The 24,255-nt window shown below is 38.9% G+C and overlaps 3 protein-coding genes and 2 pseudogenes across 3 annotated transcripts; 3 read left to right on the top strand and 2 right to left on the bottom strand.

Moving 5' to 3' along the window:
* The first annotated feature begins 1,206 nt into the window (after positions 1-1,206).
* On the top strand, positions 1,207-3,168 carry LOC125475598 (heat stress transcription factor B-4-like). The gene is made up of 2 exons (XM_048580571.1): positions 1,207-1,875; positions 1,984-3,168. Exons 1-2 carry the CDS (start codon positions 1,354-1,356, stop codon positions 2,884-2,886), a joined length of 1,425 nt encoding a protein of 474 aa, XP_048436528.1. The 5' UTR covers positions 1,207-1,353; the 3' UTR covers positions 2,887-3,168.
* Positions 3,169-11,295: 8,127 nt separating this feature from the next.
* On the bottom strand, positions 11,296-13,821 carry LOC125475486 (subtilisin-like protease SBT3). The gene has a single exon (XM_048580245.1). It carries the CDS (start codon positions 13,680-13,682, stop codon positions 11,364-11,366), a length of 2,319 nt encoding a protein of 772 aa, XP_048436202.1. The 5' UTR covers positions 13,683-13,821; the 3' UTR covers positions 11,296-11,363.
* Positions 13,822-14,047: 226 nt separating this feature from the next.
* LOC125475431 lies at positions 14,048-20,399 on the top strand (annotated as a pseudogene).
* LOC125475485 lies at positions 18,377-20,399 on the top strand (annotated as a pseudogene).
* On the bottom strand, positions 20,264-23,191 carry LOC103950340 (probable serine/threonine-protein kinase At1g01540). Its single transcript, XM_048580238.1, has 7 exons — positions 22,460-23,191; positions 22,094-22,198; positions 21,794-21,916; positions 21,545-21,715; positions 21,311-21,440; positions 21,023-21,232; positions 20,264-20,586 (listed from the first exon to the last, which is right to left on the bottom strand). The coding sequence occupies exons 1-7, from the start codon at positions 23,140-23,142 to the stop codon at positions 20,431-20,433; spliced, it is 1,578 nt and encodes a 525-aa protein (XP_048436195.1). The 5' UTR covers positions 23,143-23,191; the 3' UTR covers positions 20,264-20,430.
* Positions 23,192-24,255: the final 1,064 nt, after the last annotated feature.

Genomic DNA, 24,255 nt, shown 5'->3' with positions numbered 1-24,255 from the left:
GATTGCATTTTTCTTTATCTTTTTTATTATTAAATATACCTCACTATTACTTTTTCTAAACAACAATGTTGAAGTGAGATTGACTTTGTAGTTTGCAAAAAGAAAAGCTTCTCCTCCAAGATTCTCTTCAAATAACCATGCATTCATTGTTCTTTGCCCAAAAAAAAAAAAAAAAAAATCTCCAATAAATTATTGGTTAAGGACCAACATATACCTCATTGATCATGCGATTTACGAGTATTAACACATATTCCCGTTTCATTGTAATGCATTAATTGTATTTGTTTCTCATGAGGGAATCAATTCTTCTAGCTAGGGTTTTTCTACTTAAAAAAAAAGCTAGGTACTCAAACATATTGCGAGTTTAACAATTCTTAGGTTACAATATTAGAAAAGAAAATTTTCAACCAAAGGCAAATATTGCGTAAAATTTGTGGGAGTGAGTAGGAAATGGAGAAATTGAGTCATGTCAATATATCAGTTGTATTGTGTTGATCTATCGATTTTATGTTATATTAAATCATAAGTTCTTAATGCCAGACAAATTTGAGAAAATAGTTTCAAGATGTAAACAAGCGGTATATGAACTGCATTGTGTCATCAATTAGCTCACATCCCACCAAGTTTATCCTGCATTAGAGAAAACCCTACATTAAAGATCTCACTTGTATTAGACAATGCAAGTACCATGTCAAAATTAATGTGGCCTTTTCTTTTGGGTCGGAAAAAATTGCTGAGAAGTATTTGGATTGGATATATATCTGTGCATACATGCAAACAATGCTATTTGTCTTAGGGTTGCATTAAATGAAATGGTACTACCACTAACAACAAAGCAGATTTGCAGATTGCAGAAGCAGCAGAATGGGCAGCAGAAGCAGAGTCATCAGAACTACGATAGGAGGCACTACACAAGCTGAGGCCTAGCAAAAGCAAAAACAACCATTGACATGTATGGAAATACCTCTAAAACTTATGGCTTGCTAATTAATATAGTAACCAATGAGACCGAAGGAAGGCGGAGAGGGAGAGGGGCAGTATAGTCAATTCACAAAGACAAGGGATACAGTGTACTCCTGCACCATCCTCCTCCTCCTTGTGCGTGATTTTTAAGTGGGTGTGCGCGGGATCGATTGTCAGTACGAAGCCAGCGTATGAGAGAGAAAGAAAGAGTTAGAGAGAGAGAGGAGAGAGAAGGAAGAGGATCACGGGTTTGTCTTGAAAGGCCCTTACTTCACAGTCCTAGACAGACAGACACATATTCTCTCTCACTACATAACCGAGGAGGGAAGCAAAAATTTTATAATATCACATATATCATTTCTAAATTATTATTATTATATTAATAGTAATATGATAAATAAAATCCTAAAAGCAAAAGAAACAGAAAAAACAAAAACAAAAAGCAAAATAAACACAGCAGTACTACTACTACTAGTACCACCACAAACCATGCCTTTTCTCTCCAACATTTTTATCCCCCCAATCTTCTCCCACACACACACTCACAACAAAAACATTCATTCTCTCTCTCTCTCCTTCCCTCCGCGGCTCCGCCCTCTCTCTCTTCATTTCCTCATCAGATATTCTCCTCTTTCTCTCCCTAAGGTTTTGAAAGCTTTTTCAATGGCGTTGATGATAGACAACTGCGAGAGCATACTGCTCTCCCTGGACTCCCACAAGTCAGTCCCGGCGCCGTTCCTGACAAAAACCTACCAACTCGTCGACGACCCCGCCACCGACCACATCGTCTCGTGGGGCGACGACGACACCACCTTCGTCGTCTGGCGCCCTCCCGAGTTCGCCCGCGACCTCCTCCCCAACTACTTCAAGCACAACAACTTCTCCAGCTTCGTCCGCCAGCTAAACACCTACGTAATCCTCTCATCTCAAAAAATTACTTCACATATCTATATTTATCTGCTGTTTTTAGTGTTTTTTTATTTAGTTTGCGCTGACACCTTTGTTTTTGGTTTTTTTTAGGGTTTTAGGAAGATTGTACCGGACAGATGGGAGTTTGCCAACGAGTTCTTCAAAAAAGGAGAGAAGCATTTGCTTTGCGAGATCCACCGGAGAAAGACAGCTCAGCCACATCAGGTGGGTCTCAACCACCACCACCACCACCACCACTCCCCCCTCGGCATGAACGGCCACCACCACCATCCTAGCTTCTTCTCCTTCCCGAATCGCGGCAGCATCTCGCCCTCCGACTCGGACGAGCAGCCCAACTGGTGCGAGTCGGACTCCCCTCCTCTCTTATCCCCAACCGGAGGTATTAACACAAACATTAACACTAACAACAATAACTTCATGAATATTAACCATAATAATACCACGGTGGCGGGTTTGGCGGAGGACAACGAGAGGCTGCGGAGGAGCAACAACATGCTAATGTCTGAGCTGACACACATGAGAAAACTCTACAACGACATCATCTACTTTGTCCAGAACCACGTCAAGCCGGTGGCTCCGAGCAACTCCTACCCTTCTTCAATGCTTCTCTGCAACCCACAGCCTCCTAAACCTAATGGTCTTAATGGTAATTTAAACCAACTTCAAGGGTACTATCCGGCTGCTCCTCCACCTAATGCCAAACAAAACCCTCATCACATCATGAACTCTTCCAGTCCGATGAGCAACACCACGTCGAAGAGCTCCGTGACGATTCTCGAAGATCACCACCAACAGCCGCCGAGCAGTAACAATGGGTGCAAGAACACTAAGCTTTTTGGGGTGCCGCTGCTTCACTCGAAGAAACGATTGCACCCGGAGGAGTACGGCTCAAATAATCACCATGGGAACAACATGATGGAGGCCAGCAAGGCTCGTTTGATTTTGGAGAAGGATGATTTGGGTCTCCGGCTCATGCCTCCATCCACATGTTAATTAGTTCTCTCTTATTAATCACCAAATCCCACATTAGAAACTTTTGAAAGGTTTAATTTTAATTTTATTTTAATATCAATTTGTTTTAGTTTTATCGTTTGATTGTATTTTGGGTCTGATGAGATGAGATGAGTTTTTAGGATGATCTACACTGCTGATGGAGTGATGATCAAACGTGTCCTGTGTTTGTGTGCGTGTGGGTGTCTGTGATCGCGTACTACTATTACTACTCTGATCTCTCTGTATATATATATATATATATATAATTAACTTTAGTGAAAATCTCTTAAATTGTGAGTTAAATTCAAATTTAAATGGCCATGATTTTTTTGTTTTTGGTTTAGCTCGATCTATATATATCAGTGGTGCAATTTCTTGCTGATCTCGATTATCGGGTCTGTTTTTTCCTTTCATTCTTCTTCTTCTCTGAAGTTTCTGATTGTAATCCCTGAATGTTTCAGTTACATTAATGCCTCGGTGTTTGTTTGAGAGAGAGAGAGAGAGAGAGTGAGAGAGAGAGAGAGAGAGAGAGAGAGGGAGCTGAGAATTTACAGTCTGGTTCTTTGAAAATTTCCTCAGTCGACCCATTAATGGATCACACGCACAAGTGTGAGCGTACGTGACAACGGAAATACTGGGAATTTCTACTATGCTCTGCTATATCCTATACTTCTGGATATCCTTTATTTCGGATTTTTGAGCATTTACTACTTGATCATTAGTACTTAAGAGTCCAGGGGTATAATTAGAAATTTCGGAAAATAGTTGGCTTAAAAACAATAAAAAAATATAAATTAAAAAATGTAGAAGAAAAAATAGAGATGTAAAAATAATGGTTAAAATTGAAAAAGCAGGTGACACACGGCTGCAACCTGCATGACAATTTGTTGTTAAAAAACAAACGATGATCAGTGCCATAATTTTATTATTATTATCATCTCATCAGTCGTGACTATTTTCGTGAAAAAAGAAAAGTATACGTTTACTATATATCCGATGATTTGCTGAAAAGAAAGCCATCATGTCATTTGATCAAGGTTATAATCTCTATTTCTCGTTTTCTATGAAAACTGTGTCAGTACTCCACGCAGGAAAAAAACAAATACATACGTACAAATACACGAGAACATGTTGTAGTTTTTTAAAATATGAAAAATATAAAGAAAGAAAACAAGAACAAAAAGAGTGGTTTTTTCGATGAAAGCGAAATTTAATAGAAACTGACTGAAAAATAAGGGTTTGAAATGTTTCTATCAATGCTTCTATGCTTCTTCTTCTCCTTCGTTGGACCAGAAACCTTTGCCTTTTCCCACTTTAAGTATCTCTGATCAAACTTCTTAAAACCCTATTTCTACTACTTTCATTTATTGCATGCTCTCATCACCTTCTCCCTCTCTTTCTTTCCTAAATCTCCCACTTCTTGACCAGTAGTCTTTGGTTTCCATACATACACAAACTTTCTTTAATTTGCTAAAAACCCCCTTCTTTTCTTGGCTTTCGTAAAACTTTGACCAAAGCTTTATTTCCACAGCCACAGGTTACATATACAGCAATTTTCTCTGACCCTATTTTTGTTAATTTATTAATTTTGGGGTGATTTAAAAACTCTGCGAGTAGACAGAGATCTATTTCAAGGGTCTCTGGAGAGATAAGGTGATGAAAATTAATATAGAATCAGAATTTGGAATATCTTTGTCGTACTCGTAAAATGGTTTTGGTTTTCGTCTTGTAGCAAAAACCCTAACCCTAGATCGACGCAAGTCTCCATTGTGTCCAAGCTTTTGTCCCTTATCGTGTCGTCGCACGTGACTAGAAATATATAAAAAATATATATATATATATATATGTATATGTATATGTGGACGTGCAGTATTTTTGTGTATAGAAGTAATAAATTAAGAAGAAGAAGAAGAAGAAATAGAAGTTTTTCGTATGCTTTTTCTGGTCCAAGGACTCCAATCCAATCGTAAGGAGTTAAAGAGTAAAAGTGGGGTGATGGGTTGCAAAAGTGGATACGGATCATCCGGGTAAAAAGATGCTTTATGGAATTTTAGGGTGAGTATTTTTGTATGGACCACGAAATGGGTTGTTCTTGAAAGTGGAAAAAGGGAGAAAAGGAAAATGTCATTTTAAAAAGACATGTTTGCTACGTTTTAAGTCTTTTCCGAATACACTTTGTTGACATCTTCTTGTTCTCTCTTTTGGTATATCACACTTTTCTGACAATTTAAAGATTAATAGTGATATAATAGTGCGGTTTTAAGAAGTACACACGATTGCAAGGTTTTTAAATAGTAAAGTATGTTAGGGAGACTTAAAAGCATTTTAAAGTATATTTCTTTTTGGTTATTAGGACAATGTATAAGAAGAATAAAACAAAAGAAGTAATCGAGATAAGATAGATCATAGATTCATCATTTCATTTATAGATGCACTCATGTTTTGAAATATAAAATCAAAATGCATATGTAATTCAATAGTTTCACGACTTCATTAGAGTACTGGCCTACGTGTGCAACAAAAGATTTAAAATAAGAATGTTGCTATTGACACTTACAAATATCATCATGTACTGCTTACATGTGTTGGTGAGTTCTATCTATATTAGAGAGGTGATATAAATGTAGTATATAAAAAATGTGATAAGTGTAGCGTTACTCCATTTTTAACTAGTTACTCGTTAATGCAATTCAATTTTCTCTCTCTAGCTCTTGAAGTTCTCTCTTCTTCCTCTCTTTCGTGCTTTGTTTCTCTCTCTAAAACCTCTATTGCTGTTCTGTTAAGATTAGTAAACAATTGGCAAATTTCACCCCAGTATTTTTAAATTGCAGCAATTTTTCTTTTGAATTTGTTTTATTTGTTTTCATAAAATTATTCTTTGTAAATTTTAGTTAATGTAATTTCTAATATAGACAAACTCGAAACTCAAAAGGATGAAGAGGAAGTGAGCACCAAACTTGAAATGAAGGAAAAGGCCGTGCGCTGTGAATTCCACGGCTTGTCATTTTTTGAAAACCAACCAAAACAAGTATTCAGACAAAAAAGGAAAAAGGCCCAAATCATAATTTTGGATTTTTAGTTGACCCATGGGCTAAATAAACAAGGCCAACTTCCAGATCAAGGGTAGTAGTCGGCGCTGGATGGATGTGCTATATCCTAAGACAGGTTTGACAACCAATTCAATTTTCCGTTTTTCCGTTTTTCCGTTTTTCCGTTTTTCAGTTTTCAGTTTTCAGTTTAAAGAAAAATGAGATTCCACAATAAAAACAATTGGTAATATAAGGAGTACCTAACATACTTATAAGTACATACAAGGTCTGTCATCCCATCAATGTAGGATTCATTCTCAACATGTTCCCCCTCATGTGTGGCGAAATTTTAAACCTAATAGGTGGACAACATAAACGTTGTGACACAGAGTACATGTGGACATTGAGCTTCACACATATGACAATCTGCTCTGATATCATGAAGGAAGTTGAGGTTCCACTGTAAAATCAATTAGCAATATGGGAAGTTGCCTAACTTACTTATAAACCCATTCAAGTTCTCTATTTCCATTAATGTGAGGTTCATCTCAACAATAAATAGTTGTTTGGTAAATGTTTTTAATGTTCCTCTTTTCTTAAACTTTTGAAGTGAATTTTTTTTGGGCGTGAAAATGTTAATATGAAGTCATAGAATGAAAGGGCATGAGACTTGAATATGTTGCATGTTTTTTGACGTCGTAGAATGTTAAATGAGAAAGGGGGAGCAAAAGTATGGAAACAAAATTTGAAAACTGAAATTGGTTTAAGGAGATTTCAATTTGGCTTGATTATGAAATCAATTTTTATTTTATTTCTGAAATCTAAAACATCGAGATTAGTTATCAAATAAATTTTTAACTTTTTAGTTACAAACCACTTAAGTGCTATAGTCTAGAGGTATTCATTTTCATTTGTAAGTGAAAGGTCTTAGGTTCAATTCTCGTTAAAAGTGAGTTTGAACCACATTATTTCTAGCTTATTGTGAGGCTAAGGCCACCCCATCTTCCTTAGTATAGATAATATCGTTTTTTAATTTTATTTTTTAATTTTTAAATTTAGTTACAAAATAAAGTGAAAGTAAAAACTGAAAACAAAAATGGTTATCAGTTGATATAGAAACTGGCCTCAATTGAATGGGATTAGTTGTTTATATGCGCATTTATATTATCTTATTTTACAAGTGTAGTAGGATGTCCCTGAAGGGACGCAGTTTCAGGACTTTAAGATGGCTTGATAATGTGCCTATAAAATGAAAATTAATGCAGCAAGCTATGAATTTTCTTTTTTGTTATAAATGGGTAAATAATTAAATAAAAAAGGACCCTAAACTAAACTTAACCGAACCGTTCAATGTTAGCATGGTTTGGTTCGATTTCGTTTGTGGTTTCCGTTAAAATTGAACCGAAGCAAAATCATTTTGTCAATATTAGTTTGGTAACAACTTTGGATTAGATCCAATTCAGACCGTGCTAATCCCTAATTGTAGTTATATTACATACAAAGAGTGAAAAAAAGCGCTGCAAAATTAAATAACAATTAAAATGTCCGTCTCAGTTAGACTATTAAAACAGCATATGAAGTTGTACACAACCATTATCAGCAATGGCATCACCTGAGAATTTTGCACTTTCATCTCCCTAACATTGGCCCATTCTCATCCTTCGTTTTTCCATATTTTCCAGTTTGTTTTAACTGTTAATTATCTTGCACAAAACAAGCGCGCGCACACATTATATTTCCATCTTCAAGGAGCAGCCACATGATGATGAGATATTGTTCGATCATCCAGTTGACTAGCTGGAATTAAAAATAGGGAAGAAGTTGCCGAGTCTTATCGTCATATATAACAGACAAAAACGATGGATCAAAGTTCCAAGATTTTTGCATGTATTATTAGGGTTTTGTATTTTTCCTTGCAGATGATGTTAACACATGCAGTTTTGTGGACCTGAAAACGTGAAGAAAATTTTTCAGGCGATCATGGGTCATTTGATTCGATATCCATAGTCTGGCCTGACAAATCCCCCATCCTTCCAATCCATATAGAGGATCAATACATCCCACATATTTACATCAGTTTACTGTTAGCACATTAACATATAAATTCGTAAAAAATTTAAAAATAATAATGTGTGTATAATAAAAGTAAAATATATTATGTAACAGAAAAGGGGTTATTGAGATTTGCCTACTTGGGCACTGAAAGTTCTGCACCTTAACTTGCAAAGAAACAATCTAGCAAGATGATGACGTTGACGAAACCTGGATGTAGACGAAGACGACGATTTGCTGCAATGTTTTAAGAGAGTGCTTTGTGAGCACAGCATGTCATGGAGCTACAATCCGAACTATTCAATCAAAAGAAAGGTTCATGCACATGTAATTGTACTAAAAACCAATATTTCAAGTTTAATTAGATCGCATTCTTTGCATTAAGTACAAATAATGCATCATGCACAAGAATTTTGATTGGACCAACTATGTGTCATTTAACAAAATAAACCAACTTCCTGAACGTAGCCCCTATATATCCCTAAGCGTCAGGTCGGTCCCCCTGTCGAAACATTTGAAGGGTTCTCAGAGGACCTTTATAGGTGTTTTTCTGGAGTCCGAAAGATCCCGTAACCACATTGGTCCCTCTATGGATCGGCCTCTGCATGTGAATTTGCTTGGTTCTAATTATGTGTTGTGTCACTTTCTAATTCCCATCTTTTGAGTTTCTTTTTTGCTGGTCTACTGTGAAACACAAATATTAAAGTACCGATCTTTCTTTGGCTCCAAATTCTACCTCCAATTATTGAAGGGAAAAATTCTCCAGTAACTATAACAGATGTTACACCAACTTTAGAACGGAAAGAATCTCCCTAAACTAAAATGTTAATTGTCTAGAAAAATACAAGGATCATAAATTTTCATGTCATTTCAGATAGAAAAAAAATTTCACTAAATAAAGTTGTTCTATTCTGCACCCACTTCCAACATTATCCTTCCAACTTTTGCTTAAAGGGAACTTCGATGTTTTTACGAACTATATATACATGATATTGATATAAAGCAAGAAGCAAGTCCATGATAGTACAAAATAGAGTTTAGGAAATCAAATTATAACTTTCATAAAAAACATATCTTGCTAAAATAAAACATATCTTGCCAAAACTCAGAAATAAATTGCAGGGTGGGCATGAGAAGAAAAATGGTGTCATGAACTCATGACACCATTTTTCTTGTTACATACGCGAAAATTTTCATGTGGTCTTCTGTTGAAATAAACAATATAGAATGGAATCGTCAATCGCAATTAGTTTATGTACCAATATTTTTGTTTTAAGGAGGCATTAATCTTTTTATTCTTCGTATGCTGGGTTCGACCTCAACCATGTCTTTCCCAGCTTCTTTCTTAGGGATGGGATTAGGGGTGGGCAAACAGGTACAGGAATCGAGAGTCAAGGCGGGTACGGCCCGATTCCTAATTTTTAAAAAGAGAAATGGGGCAGGACGGGGATTTAGAATTTTAGGGGCGGGCCGGGTCCAGAAATATAAAAAAAGGGGTACCCGGGGACTCATTTGTGTAACATCTCAATTTAAAAACAATACTGTCTGCTAAGCTCCCCGTGACAGTTCTCACTCTCGAGAACATTGTCTCCTTGTCTCCCTCTCTCTTATCTCGATGCTCTTTCCCCTCAGAGAACACACACACACAGCCCCAATCTCTTGATCATTCTCTCTCATTCCTCTCCTTGTTTCTTCAACCCCCCCCCCCCCATATCTGCAACTCTCCTTCCCGAAGCAAACACACCACACCCACACCCACCGTGACCTCCACCACAGTGTCTCACACTTTCTCGAAGACTCTCCTCTCCTTAGTCTCCTCACTCTCTCTCTCCCAACGCCTCTATCTCCGATTTCTCACATCTTGGATTTGTCAATTCTCAACCTCCTCCCTCTTGATCTGTCTCTCCCCCAACCTTCTGATTTTTTTTTTTTTGTTTGTTTGGTTTGAGAATTGAGGTTTTAAAACAATTTTGGTTTGGTTTTGGGTTTTTGGTTTGGATTTGTAGGTGTCATCCCTTCTTGTTTTCTATTTGGCTACTGAGAAAATAGAATTTTCGTGGTGAATTGGGTTTATGGTTTTGTGCCAGATTTGGAAACGGCGCGGCAAGCGGATATGGGTCTTGATGTCAAAGACCGAGTCGAAGATCTGGAGGATGGCGAGTTTGGGAGGCGATCAAAACCGGAAAAAGAAAAAAAGAAAAAGAAAAGAAGGAGCCGTGGATCCGTTCGAATCAATCCGGTTCCAGTAATCAGATTTGCAATACTCGGCCTTTCCAAATTTAGGCCCGACCCGGCCTGTGCCAACCCCTAGATGGGATGGCTGCCACATGAAAAGAAAAATCGTATAAAAGAAATTTTTTTTGTTCGAGAGGCTTTTTAAATTAACTTCCAACACATACATCACACATGCATAATTATCTAAATAATTAATACTTTGAAATTATATATCTAAAGAATGAGTTAAATGTTAGGTAACTAAACTTGTAAACTAAAATTTTAAACTAAATTTACAAATTATATGATTTTTTTTTTTTTTTTGAGTTGAGCGATATTGTCGTTAAGTTAGAAATTAGATTTGTCATTGACGGAGTTTGAACCCACGCAGTCATGCAAGAGCTTCACTCCTCTCCACCACTGTGGTAGAGAGTCACTTGCAACAAACTATATGATTTGTCAATGATAGATAATGAGCACGTTAGTCAATACTTAAACAATAAATAAACAAAAATAATACTTAAACAATAATCCAATCATCATCAACTACGTTATATATTTTACAAAATTTAATCTAAAAAAATTGATCACCCTAATCATATTACCCTTACGATAGAATAGTTCTCGTATAAAATTCATAGAATCTGGCCATGCTTTGTTGACGGGTACGTTTACGGATTGGGACCATGTAAATTGTTCTCAGTTTTTGTCGATAAAACTGATAGACGTACGAGTCATGAGTGCGACTTTCACATTGTCTGCTACTAATTATTCATTCGTCATAATGTGGGACATGATTGACATTTCCGAACTTACAACATGATATAAATAAATAGGTATTGATGTTTTAACAGAAATATAACAGTAACACCTCATCTAAATTTGACGATCGCACACAACACATGCATGCAACTTAGATAAACAATCAAAGTTGATTGTTTATTTGTTTCAATGTGACAAAGTCTAATGTCTTTCTAGTTCCAATGGTACGTTCATGAATAAACAAAGCTATATCCTATATAGACTAACAACCACACAAAACCATCACCGACGATCTGAAATCGCTGGCTACCAGCTTTAATTAATCAGACACCAACCTGCTGTTAGCCTGACATTCTATATTTGAAACTATAATTTTTTATTTAGTAAGGGAATGATCACATACTTGCTAGAACAGGCAAGCTATCTTTGTTGCGACGCTATCTCTGAGCTGATGAGGCTTGAAGCCACGACGGGGCTTCTCACCACATGTTGACCACCACTCTCCACCCAACTCAAATAACCAAAAACCACTGCCTCTTTCATTACTCTTGGTCCTTTTATACTTAGCACAAAGCTCAGCTTCTCACCCTGCTCCTTGAACTCCAACTTCTTCGGAACGACTCCAACCACAAACCCTTTCAATGGTGTCACGCTCGCAACGTAGGTCGACAGTCCCTTTCCTATGTTGGTCACCGTCCTCCGGAATTCATGAGTAGATTGTACGTTCGAATTCGAGTCATTTGAATTGAAGAATGCTATGAAAGAGGGGTAATTAAGATCTAAGGAAGGAGTTGAACAGTTGTTCGAGGCTGATTTAGTGATGGTTTGGATTTGCTTGTTGGTGTAGTTGAGTGCACAAAGAAGGTTAACATAGTCGTCAATATTCACGTCGTAAAGGAGCCCGGGGTCTAGGGCCTTGTTAGGGTTGACATGCCCGGCTCCGATGGCTAGAGGACTAGCTGGTTGGTTAGCGTTGCCAATGTCTTTTATGGGGCTACCGGTGTTATCCAATATGTCTGATGTCGTCATCATGGCGGATCTAATAGCAGCAGGGCTCCATTTGGGGTGCGCACCTTTCAGAAGCGCAGCTATTCCAGCTGCATGGGGGCACGACATGGATGTCCCTGACAGTAGATTAAAATTACTAAACAAGTCTTTCTTGCCCACCACGGCTGCGGAGGTATTTTGAGGCCATGCAGCCAGGACTAACGACCCTGGAGCCACAATGTCTGGCTTCAGGGTCCACGGGAAGCTAGGGGACGGCCCTCTAGACGAGTAGCTAGTAACACTCGGTGCTGGTTTAGCACCAAGAAGTGTTTTTTGAAACTCCAAGCTTGCTTTTGGCTGTGAGTTGCTCTTGATGTAACCTTTGATCACTTCACCTTCCTTTGGACTAAGAAAGATTGCGGGATAAGAGCTTTGGATGAACAACTCCAAATCTGTGTTGTTGGTAATGAAGATACCTCCGGCAACATTTGCGCTGCGTACATTATAAACTTGATCGTTCAGCGTATCATTTTTGTCCTGGCACACGACGATCTTCTTCCCTACCTGCTTCAATGTTTTCGTATTGTTACACGCATCAAAGAAAACAACCGGAAATTGGGTTGAAGATGAATTTCCGGGATAGAGAGTAGACCCCGTGACAGAGTTTCCATTTCCAAGATGCTCAGTTCCTTCGAATTCCCGGTCAATTGTACCAGCTGCAACCGTGAGAACCCAAGGGATACCATTGTGCAAGGTAGCAAGGAAAGGTCCTTCATTTCCTGCAGACGTGGACACAAAAACACCTCTCTCCAAGGCAGAAAATGTTGCTATGGCAACAGGATCCTCATACAAAGCAACACCATCTAACCCAAATGACAAAGACAAAACATCCACACCGTCTATAATTGCTTGCTCAATAGCAGCAATTATATCCGACGACAATGCTCCCTCATCCCAAAGCGCCTTGTACATGGCCACATGCGCCCTAGGAGCCATGCCGCTGGCAACTCCTGGGGCGTAACCAAAAAAAGATGCCCCTGCCACGTAATTTCCTGCGGCAGTAGATGAGGTGTGGGTACCATGCCCTTCAGTATCCCTTGTTGAATTCACTCCAATGGTCAGATTGGGATTTTGGGCAATGAGCCCTTTGTTAAAGAACTTTGCCCCAATCAACTTTTTGTTGCACAGTGAGGAATTGAATTGGGTGCCACTTTCACATTCTCCTTTCCATCTTGGTGGGATTTCTGACATCCCATCTTCGTTAAAGCTTTCACTTTCTGGCCAAACACCCGTGTCCACCAACCCAATGATCACATCTTTGCCGTAATTCGAAACAGGCCACGCTCCGGATCCGGAGTTGAGGCCAAGAAATTGAGAGGAGTGAGTTGTGTCTTTCATTACTGGCAAGTCTTTCACTGAAGAAATGTAGCCTAGAGAGCTTTTTAAGGCCTCAAGCTCGGAAGCAGTGAGACTCGCACTGAAACCATTCATGACATGAGTATAACTATAAATGAGTTTGGAAGAGAGGGCAGAGGAGGAGGAGGTCCCGGTGGTGATAGGCGTAAACTTGCCTAATGTGGAGTGTAATGTTGCTACGTACCATGAATGATGATCAGAAAAGGCTTTAGGCATCATTGATGAATCCATGTGGATGATATAGTTTTGGGATTGAGCAAAGGTTGAGACAATTGCAAGGTGTGAGATGGTGGTAATGGAAAGCCAGAAATACAAAACATGGTAGTAACTAGACATTGATGTTGAGCACAAGGGAGGAGGCGAAAAAATTAGAATACAAATGGATTCGTAAAGTTTGTAAACTTATAGGGTCGTTTAGGAGTTACGGGAAGCAATGAAATATATAGATATATTCCTCATCACCATCTGATTATCTCAACTTGGTGTATATGAGATCAATTATATAAGTTGTGGGGGACCCTTGTTATACATCATCTCTATCTATTATTCCTGCTCAATTGCCCATGCATGTTAAGGATAATATATGGACTGCTTAACCTCAAAAGTTAATTACATACTTCCCTAATCTAGAGCCGACACACATGCAAGCTTATCTTGTCCGTCGATGCATTAATTATAAGCTTATTCTCCTGACCTAGAAGATGGCTACAGTTAAATGTGCATACGTGTATGAGGTAATACTCGTAATCCTCTTAATACGTACATCAGTGAACAATCAACACATACACCGACGAATGAGCGTAGCATCCTTCGCCCTAACCTATGGGATCAGGATCCTCTCTTGAGCAAAGGATGAGGATCCTCCTGACCAAGCCCATCGGGCCTTTGAAATTTTATCCAACGGCTACAATTATTATAACTTTTAGAGGAGCTCCCTATTTATACCCGTTGAATAAAATTTCAACGACCCTATTCAACGGCCCGATGGGCTTAGTCAGGAGGATCCTCACCCTTTGCTCAGAAGAGGATCCTTCGCCCCAACACTCTAATCATTATGCTTGTTAACGTTTAGCACGCTAGATCAAGACCGTTCATTTGGCAAGGCCTAGGAGACCATCTTGTCATTGTATGGACCGCCACAAAACAAGGGCATATGGTTAAAATGGTGTACCCAACGCGTGCCAAATGCAAGTGGAATGGAAGGAAGAAAACACAGTGAACCCATGTCCCTATCACCTTTATGTTCGAAGAGAAATTTGAGGAGCATTTTGGTTTTTTCTTTCAAAGTTAGAACACATAACAAAAACATTACTTCACTTTCACCCAAATTGGGATCAGCATGAGCTGGACTGTATTGTATTCAATTGTCGCATTTGAGCCTACCATGTACCCTCAATTGCACAACTTAGTTACATCCACTACAAAAATAATGGCAACAGGCACGGAGTAAGAGTGAATTTTTCTAGCGTAACTATTGCTAAAAGCGTGACAAATGATTGTTTGTGACATCATTAGCAATAAGCTACCCTACTAACAACCACACTTGGCCCTGACTGTTGTTGTTGTTGTTTTTTTTATTTTTTTATTTTTTATTTTTTCCGGGACTTGTAGTCCAACCCAAGGCCTAATCACTTTTGATTGCAACAAGCTACAAGGAGACCTGAACCAACCGCCCACTTACATGTATACAATCATTTTGACTAATTATATTGTGCTAGCTCAGATTTGGCACATATTATTGCACAAATTATGTTGTTATTATCATATTGGGTTAAGCTTAAACTGCATTAGTTTACTCTATTATTATGTTCAAAATGTAGGAACCCACATGCAATCATGCATCATTATCTTATATGTGATCACTTCTATGATAAATAAAAAGTATGCTGACTTGTAAAATTTGGGATCGAAAACGACTTGAATTTTCAATTTCTTTCACCCCTCGAAGGTGAGGGTGACCCAAAGATGTTTCAGTTTCCACTGAGGCCAAATCAAAGAAGGGCCTTAATTATATCTAGGGAATATGGTTGCTTAGTGCAGAGAATTCCAATGGACCACTGTAGCATCTTCCCTTTATACGGGCAAAAACACAACCAATCAAGCATGGAGATTCTATAAAAAGCAATTTTTATGAATGGACGGTGCATTTTGATGATCATCTTGGCCATTCTCAGAGTCAACTACTGGTTCTGGTTTTGCCCCATTTCAATGTGAAGATCAAACCTACATACAAAAACGTTACTTACAAGAAACGGAATCCCTAAGTAAGAAGTAGACATCCAATGTTTCGAGAACTTATCTGCACCCACTAATTCCTAACATCATAAATAAATGACGTGATATGATGTTGTTTAATTTTCTCGCATAATGTCGCATTATAAGTCCAAAATATGACTAATTGGAGGTACGTCTCTCCCAATGTCTCGTGGTGGTAGCACTCAAAGCAACTTTCTTTATGTTTTCATTACTGAAAATAGAGAACTCAATATGTAGCATGTGGTCTCCATTCTTATCTCCCAAAGCAAGGGTTATAAAGGGGAGGTACTTTCACAATTTTTTATTTTTTTTAATTTTTCACACATCCTTTTAATTTTTAGTCATTAAATTAGATAAATCAGATAAAATTATAGTAAAATATTAAAGTTTGAATTGTTACTAATAAAGAAAATCGTTGACTCATACCAACAAAATCAACGAACAAAATTTAACTAAAGTGTAGGAAAAGTTAAAAATGATATGACCATTGTTTTCTAATATTTAAATTTCCAATCATAATTAATTTGGGATTGCCAAGTGAACCCATCAAACTAGATATTTTGGTATGATCCACTACCACTAGGCCTCCTCAAATTCAACATTAGAAATCAGCTACCCATTTTGGTATAAGGCTCAACATTCAGATACGGTCTTATATTTTTAGTCCAATTGAGTTCGAACTAGGACCCATGACAATAAAATTGCCAGGGTAAGAGATTCGAGCGATAGCGTGTACAAAAGTAATCAAAATCATGAGTAAACTTTCGGGTGGCTTTGACAAAAAAAAACTTCTATGTCTAAGTGTCTATCTCTTTCTTATTGTACTTAGGCGAGAGAATACACAAATGGGTATGTAAGTTTTCATTAGTCCGGACTACAGTCCGACTTTATATTTATTAGATTGACAAATAAGTAAAAATAGTATTGTCTCAATTTAATGTTAACCGTTCATTTTCTGTACCATTGAGTAGTCCAGACTACTAAAAAAAAATTAGTACAAACTATGTAATAGGTAAGTTTAGTTTCTCTCGCCTTTGACATTAAGGCATGCAGATTGGTTTTGACAGATAGCTCCAAAAGATTAAAAACCAACGAAAAGAACCAAAAAAAAAAAAAAAAAAAAAAAAAAAAAAAAACCAGAAGAAAAGTGCAGGCTATCAAGTCAGACAAGGCCTGTCCAATCTCTCTAAGTAATAACCACATAAACCATTAAACCCAGTAATCTTTTTGTTTTGACATTGACAAAATCGACCAGAAAATTGCGTTCTAAACACGGACCTTGAACATAACGTTTTGTAATTAAATATCAACAATGGTTTCTTATAACGCTCGAAAATCCCTCTTACATCACGATCACACTTCTGTTGTTAATGCTGCTGCAGATCAACGATGCAGTATCGAATGTTGAGTTCGAATCTTTCTCAACGCACGAGGCGTGGCACAAGTCCACCTTGAAATCATTGTCGTCTTCGTCTCCTGCAGAAAATGATGACCGTGAAATGTTGCTGTACTCATGATACAGCCATGTCGTGCATGGATTCAGTGCCAGGCTTACTCCTCAGCTGTCTAGATTGGAGATATCCCCAGCTCATGTTGCCACGTATCCCAAGTCTTTTGGAAAGATGTTCACAACTCACAGTCCCAAGTTTCTTGGACTTAGACAGAACCTCGGCTTACGGCCTAATACCTCAGTTGGCCAAGATGTGATCATAGGAATTAATGATACGGGAATTTGGCCAGGGAGTGAGAGTTTTGGCGATAAGGGAATGTCAGAAGTGCCAATAGGATGGAAGGGCGAGTGTGAGAATGGAACTGCATTCACCCCGTCTCTCTGCAATAAGAAGATCATTGGTGCTCGATCTTTCAGCAAAGGGCAGCTGCAGGTATTACCGATTTCCAAAGATTATGACTATGATTTGCCGGGAGACTTCTTTGGTCACAGAACACATACACCATCGACAGCTGCAGGCAACCATGTATCATTTCTGATTCGCCGAGAGACTTGTTTGGTCACGGAACACACACATCATCAACAGCTGCAGGCAACCATGTGTCATTTCTGATATGCCAAAGGCACGACAACAAGGGTGGTGCCGCATGCACTTGTTGCCATGTACAAGGTCCGGTGTGGGCGACAGATTCAGAAAAGAGTGCAGCTAGTGATGTGCTTGCCAGGATGGATCAGGCGATTTCTGATTGTATGTCACTGTCTCTTGGCTTCAACTTCCTTACTAGAACGCTATAATTGCCATCGGTTCTCTTTCAGCGGTTGAGAAGGGAACTGTTTTCGTATGCACTGCTGGGAATAATAATGGTCCTTCTGATAACTCAACCTATAATGGAGCACCCTGGATCACAACAGTAGAAGCTGGCACACCTGATCGTACTTTCAGTGCAACCTTGACTCTAGACAACGGCTTCACAATTGAAGGATCATACTTCCTCGAAAGCATTTACATTGCTGATAAACCGTTGTACTACGGGAAAGACTGAGAGCAAATCAACATGCGATTATGGGGCATTAGATCATAAAGAAGTGCCTAGAAAATCAGTCTTCTGTGATAATCCCAAGGGGGTTAACATTGATGGACAACTGAAAGAGGGAAAGAACGCAGGTGCTTACGCTGCAATCTTCATGTCAGATACGTCACACTTATACACGGAAGACTTCACCATTCCTGATTTGGTTCTATCAATGGCGAAAGGCTCTTTGATTAAAGAGTATAGGGTCTTTGATTAAAGAGTATGGAAGAAGAGCCAATGCAACTAAAGTTTAAACCCTTACCTTTGTGCACAACAATATGGGGACAAAACCGGCACCACAAGTAGCACCTTCTCTTCAAGAGCATTAGACCCGTCACTCCAAGCATTCTAAACCCGAATTGCACATGGGGTTGATGTGCTCGCTGCAGTTGCACCTAACAAGTTGTTCATGAAGTAAACAAGTATAAGTTGGCATCAGATTACCAACTAATGTCAGGGGCATCAATGGTAGCACCCCATGTTGCAGAAGTTGTAGCTCTGCTAAAGGGTGTTTACTGCAAATGGAGCCTTTCTTCCATTCGATCAACGATCATGACCACAACATACAACCTCGACAATACTTGAAGCACCATAAAGAATTCGGTGCAAGCCACATTCACCCGAACATAGCCATGAGTCCCGGACTCGTCTACGACATGGATGTACATGACTATCAAGTTTCTATGTGACCTCGGGTACACTAGTAAGCGCTGTTATCCGACGAAATCAATGGAGTTGCAGGTCACAACCTACTAAGCTAAACTACCCTTCTTTTATAGCCGTTTTCAACGACACGGACGACTCTCCGAAAGAGAAAAACTTTACTATGGTTGTGACAAATGTGGGAGATGCTGCATCTAGTTACTTTGCATTTTTGGAGCTTCCTAAAGGAATGAAGATTGCAGTAGAGCTTAGCACTCTTAACCGCATGGTATCAATCCCTCTGTTGGTCGTAAATTACTAGTTCCTAAATCATGAAACAAACAAATGTTGTTTTCAACTTTAGAAGTTCGAGGGCAGTCGTCATGGTTTAGAATTGCCCAGTTTTTTGGGTCACAAGCGTTGAATTTAGTCACTGTTTTTCCCGCTTTTCCGTGTCGGTGATCTCTCCATGCAAAAAAAAAAACTTCAAAATTCATAAAATTGGCAAATATTAACTAATTTTTACGTCAGATGGTCTCTCTCCTTTAAGACATTTGCATATATGTAATCAATCTTGTACTTAACAATTTACTTAAGAATCGCAGATGAACTTGTAAAAATATTACAGATCCTTGCCCCAAAAGTGAACCGGTACTGGACAGTAATGTCTAGTTTTGGGCAAAATCTCAGATGTAACGGAACATATCTGACTCACATGATGAGAGATGCATAAGAGGAGATATAGTCTCAACTTCTACTAATCTCGAGTGTTACGGGAACATATCATACTCACGTGATAAGAGATACATAAAAGGAGATATAGTCCCAACTACAAGGTAAATGTGAGAGGCGACCATCTTTTGGCAGACAAGTTACCTTTCATGTGCTGTTCTCTTTTAGTAGCTTGCATTTTTGTGGTTTATGCGACATGTAAACAAAGACCACAGATTTTCAGTCCAAAAGCGAAAGAAAACAAAATTCGAAACTACCAACAAATGTTTTTGGTGTGAGGTCTGGTGTGGGACCTAAAAGAAAACGAAGCAAAGAACAGAAGGTCCGGAAAGAAAGAAACAGAAGGAAGGACACTCTAATAACTTTTACATTAACAAAAAAACCAGCAAAACCGCAAAATTTGAGGGGTCCAAAGGTTTCAAATGCCTTTGTGCACACATATGACATCCTTAGCTGTCAACCTATGACAGAATGCAGTAGGGCCCGAGTGTTTCTAACTAAACCCTAAACCTACCGCGAAAGCCACGAATGCCATTGATTTCGCCTCTTAACTGAAACGCCCTAGTGAAACCTTCGGTCATTTTCGTTCTTTTATCAAAGATTCAACAATGAGAAGTTACAGCTTACCTAACAGAGAGGAAAGACGGTCAAGGAACAAACTCGGGCGATAAGACTGCGATGGAAGACTCGGAATTTACTATTTTTCTGAAAATTTCCTTATGACTGGCTCTTACGCAATAACTGAATCACCATAACAGAGCTGGTGCTGGAGAATCCACCGAAGTGCAAGCTCATATTGACATGAATGGGGCTATACAGGGGAAGTAAATAACAGCTAACTTAATTTAACTTGTCGCCTAGACATAAGCACACGGGCAAAACGAGGTGCATCGATTCACCTTACACATGAAAACTGGTGATAGGTGAGGAGCTAATGCTCTTCTTCAACTTCTTGCTTTCTCCATAATGGCTTGTTAGTTTGGGCACCACTCTCATACCCGCTACTATCACCTGATTCAATCACATGCTTGTCCACCCTTCCAGCGTCATGTGGTGAGCGCCCATATTCTCTTCCAGCCCTGCGATCCTGAATTTATTTGCACAAAATAATCGTCGATGAGAAACTCAAATACGCGCTTTCACGTTTAAACAGTTCAAGTGAAGCCAACACACCCATTAGTTCATATTAATGTAGTGTGACATAAGTTGCCAACATGCAAAGCGCAACAAGTGACTGAGATGTTTACAAAATACGCTAGGTTCAAGTTTTCTCATCATCCACTAAATTAGCATTTAATGTGAAATCTAAATATCATGCCAATCCTTCATGACGTAGAAATGCTTGTACTTTTAGCTAAAGAAACAAATAAAAGGTTTTTGGTACTTGCAGAATGCAAGTCTATGAAGACAAATAACGAAACACGTTGAAAGCAGTTTCAAACAAGATGTAGCATCATAAACCAGCTAGAAAACAGATATCCAGCTGGCAAGATTAATTAGGGAAAGAAATGAATGCAACTTACATCTCGGAAAGGGAAATCATCAGCTTCAAGCATATGTACCACATGCCCCATTTTAGGCCTCTTCTGAGCATTTGGGTCCACACAACGCAGTGCAACCAAAAGAGCACGCTTCAGTGCCCTGGAAGAAGGCTTCTCTGGTAACCTTGGATCCAAAACTCCCTCAGCATTCCGATTTGTAACCATTACTTTAAGCCATTCAACTAGGTTCACCTAAAGTTTGATCACTAATCAGTACCAGTTTTTCTGGTTGGAAGACAACGTTATCAAGTGAAGATCATGAAAACAAACCTCTCCTGGAGCGCGGCTATAGTCCACTGGGTTTCTCCCAGAAATTATCTCCATTATAAGAATTCCAAAACTATACACATCACTTCTTTCATTCAACATGCCAGTACTGGCATATTCTGGAGCTACATATCTACAAAGCAAAATCAAATGTGTGATTTAAGTGTGCCAAAACAAGATTATAACTCTCCATTCTCCAGATAGTAAGCAACAGTTACATAGAGAGGTTAAACTCACCCAAATGTTCCCATCACTCGAGTTGTCACGTAACTCCTTTCTGAGCCAAGGAGCTTTGCTAAGCCAAAGTCAGATACTTTTGAATTCCACTGCTTATCAAGTAAGATGTTGCTAGACTTAATATCACGGTGAACGACCTTTGGCTCAAGACCCTCATGCAAGTATGTCAAGCTAAAACATTTGCAGAGTTTTAGTTATGATAAACAACAAAGAATTGAAAGAATTGAGGTCATTCAGTTTGAGGAATACCCTTTTGCTGCACCGAGTACTATATTCATGCGACTCTCCCACGTAAGAGGGCTTTTAGGCCCGACATCTCCATGAAGCCATTGTTCCAAATTTCCATTGTCGACATACTCATATACAAGCATCCTACAAAAACCATACTGCATTAGTACAATCATTTAAGGAAAAGATAATAGGTAATCCAAAAAGAAGAAATAATCACAAAGATTCTTAACAAATTAGCCATCAAGAGAAGGTCATGCATTAAACAAGAGATCGAAACTCGAAAGTATACACAACATAGCAAATGAAGATCAAAATTACCTATGAGCTCCTTCAGCACAATAACCAAGCAACCTCACTAAATTCTTATGGCGAACACGGCCAATCGCTTCAACTTCAACCTTAAACTCCTTCTCGGCTTGTCCCCTGAACCAAGCAAAGTAAAATCATCAAGCTATCTCATGCCAAATTCCCCAATATAAAGCTCATGCAGCAGTTAGAAAACAAAAAGTATATTTTCCCCAAATCAATGAAAAATCTAACAAAATTAACCTACTCCCCAAGCTAAAGGTCTCAAATTTCCCAACTGGGTTCTTAGTAAACATGATCATAATCTCAAATTAACCATGATTAGTAAGAAATTAAGCAATTACTGATACCTAAATTTGCAAAACTTTAACGACATACTTGTTGTTAAGCAGATTTTTTATAGCAACAATCTTATTATCCTCCAAAACACCGCGGTAAACAATCCCATAGCCGCCTTCACCAATCACATTCTCGTCGGCAAACCCATTAGTGGAATCCTCAAGCTCTCTGAGAGTGTACCAGTGTCCCCACCCCAAATGCGAAACCTCCGGCGCAGCGATCATCCCTTGGTCCCCAGACCGAGCCTCCCCGCTGCCATGCGATGACCCACCGCCGCCGCCCTTCTCCGGGTACGAAATCTGGTGGTCCTTTCCAATCTCAATGTGAATTCTCTGTCGGCCACCGCTCCTAGCCGGGCCGTCGTGGCGATCATCCTGCTTAAGAAGCAGGGCTCTGGCGGAGTCCGGGTCAGCAACCGGGTCAGGGTGGCTCTGGTGGTTGATGGGTTTCGGGTCGGGCTGCGATGGGTTGTTCCGGAAGTCGTCAATTCGGATTTCTTGGATCTCTTTGGAGACGTTCGGGATGGCGGAGGAGCTGTGTGTAAAGGTCTTGGCTTTCGAGGAGCTGCTGCTGTTGCGGCGGGAAGTGAACCAGAGCGAGATGAGGAAGAGGACGAGAACAATGGCGGCTCCAACGCATATTCCCAAAACCACCCACAAATGCAAACCGAAAATGGAGGTCCTCTTCGAGAGATGGTCGTTCAAAAACGAGTACCCGGACATCGTAGACTGTAAATTTCACTCCTCCTTCCTCAAAGAAGAAGAAGAAGAATGCTTAGAGAGAGAGGAGAGACACAGTGACGGTGGGGACTACACAAATGGGGAAGTTGAGAAATTATGATGGTGGTGAGCTCAGCTTTGAGCGAGTGGGGGATGAGAGAGAAAGTGAGGAGAGAGCATGAATCGGATGATGAGAATGCTCCAGTAGCTACTGCTGCTTCTTCCACTGTATGCTTTTATTGATGTATTTACAAATGTAAAATCTAATTTCGTCCGGACTATGTAACGTGTAAAATGCACACGTATTAACTACACATACTCTGTCCCCAGCAGAGCAATAAATGTAGCTTTGACACGTTAACTATGTTTAATAACGAAGAAATGTTAATATCAGTTGTTATTAGACTAAAAGAATTTTCTTTGGATTATTTTTGTAAGGATTCTAAGATTAATCTGTTCAGTTTTTGTCAGGTACTGTTTGTTTAATTTTAAATAAAATAATTTCTGACTATATAATATACAATGAACACACGATTCATGTATCTACGATATGCTCACAAAAAGAATCCGAATTTGTTTTTGGGCGCCCAATTAATTTGTGCACGTGGCACCATTTAAAGATTTACAGACATTATCTCTGCGTACATATGCGATCAAGTATTACAGTCCTCAAAGTATAAGAGTTCAAAGTATTAATTACTACATTTTAATTATAATTAAATATAGTTATTATGGTCGTGGCCCGTGGGCTCTTGACTTTCTATGTTCATTGGCTATGGTGTCTCTAGTTTTCTATTCAAAGATTCCGGTTATGTTAATGGGAACTTGATTCTCGTCTCGGTTTTACATTTTTTTTATTATTTTAGGAAACAACTAAGAAACTTCTGCTTATCGTTGGCGTTTTAGTGCGGTGGTGAAAAACTACTACGCATATAAACGATAGTGTCGGTTTAATCTTTACCAATTTTTTTTTCTTTCTTAATAACTAAATATCTAACTCACTATAACATTGTCGCTCATTAAGACAAAAGAAAATCATTGGCCAATCCACTGGATCCAGGAAAAAGTAAATAAATATTAAAATTGTGGGACGCCATAAATGATTGTTTATTGTTT

This window comes from the organism of the source record quoted next, unplaced genomic scaffold (genome assembly GCF_019419815.1).
Source record: "Pyrus x bretschneideri cultivar Hongxiangsu unplaced genomic scaffold, Pyrus_bretschneideri_v1 Contig15, whole genome shotgun sequence".
Lineage (NCBI taxonomy): Eukaryota > Viridiplantae > Streptophyta > Magnoliopsida > Rosales > Rosaceae > Pyrus > Pyrus x bretschneideri.
Note: the sequence above shows the minus strand (reverse complement) of the source record. Positions and strands in the feature narration are given on the sequence as shown.

Coding starts and splice junctions, on each gene's coding strand:
- LOC125475598 (XM_048580571.1), top strand. CDS start 1,354: ATGATAAATAAAATCCTAAAAGCAAAAGAAACAGAAAAAACAAAAACA. Junction 1,876..1,983: donor TCCGCCAGCTAAACACCTAC/GTAATCCTCTCA, acceptor GGTTTTTTTTAG/GGTTTTAGGAAGATTGTACC.
- LOC125475486 (XM_048580245.1), bottom strand. CDS start 13,682: ATGTCTAGTTACTACCATGTTTTGTATTTCTGGCTTTCCATTACCACC.
- LOC103950340 (XM_048580238.1), bottom strand. CDS start 23,142: ATGTCCGGGTACTCGTTTTTGAACGACCATCTCTCGAAGAGGACCTCC. Junction 21,716..21,793: donor GTACTCGGTGCAGCAAAAGG/GTATTCCTCAAA, acceptor CAAATGTTTTAG/CTTGACATACTTGCATGAGG. Junction 21,233..21,310: donor ATAGCCGCGCTCCAGGAGAG/GTTTGTTTTCAT, acceptor ATCAAACTTTAG/GTGAACCTAGTTGAATGGCT.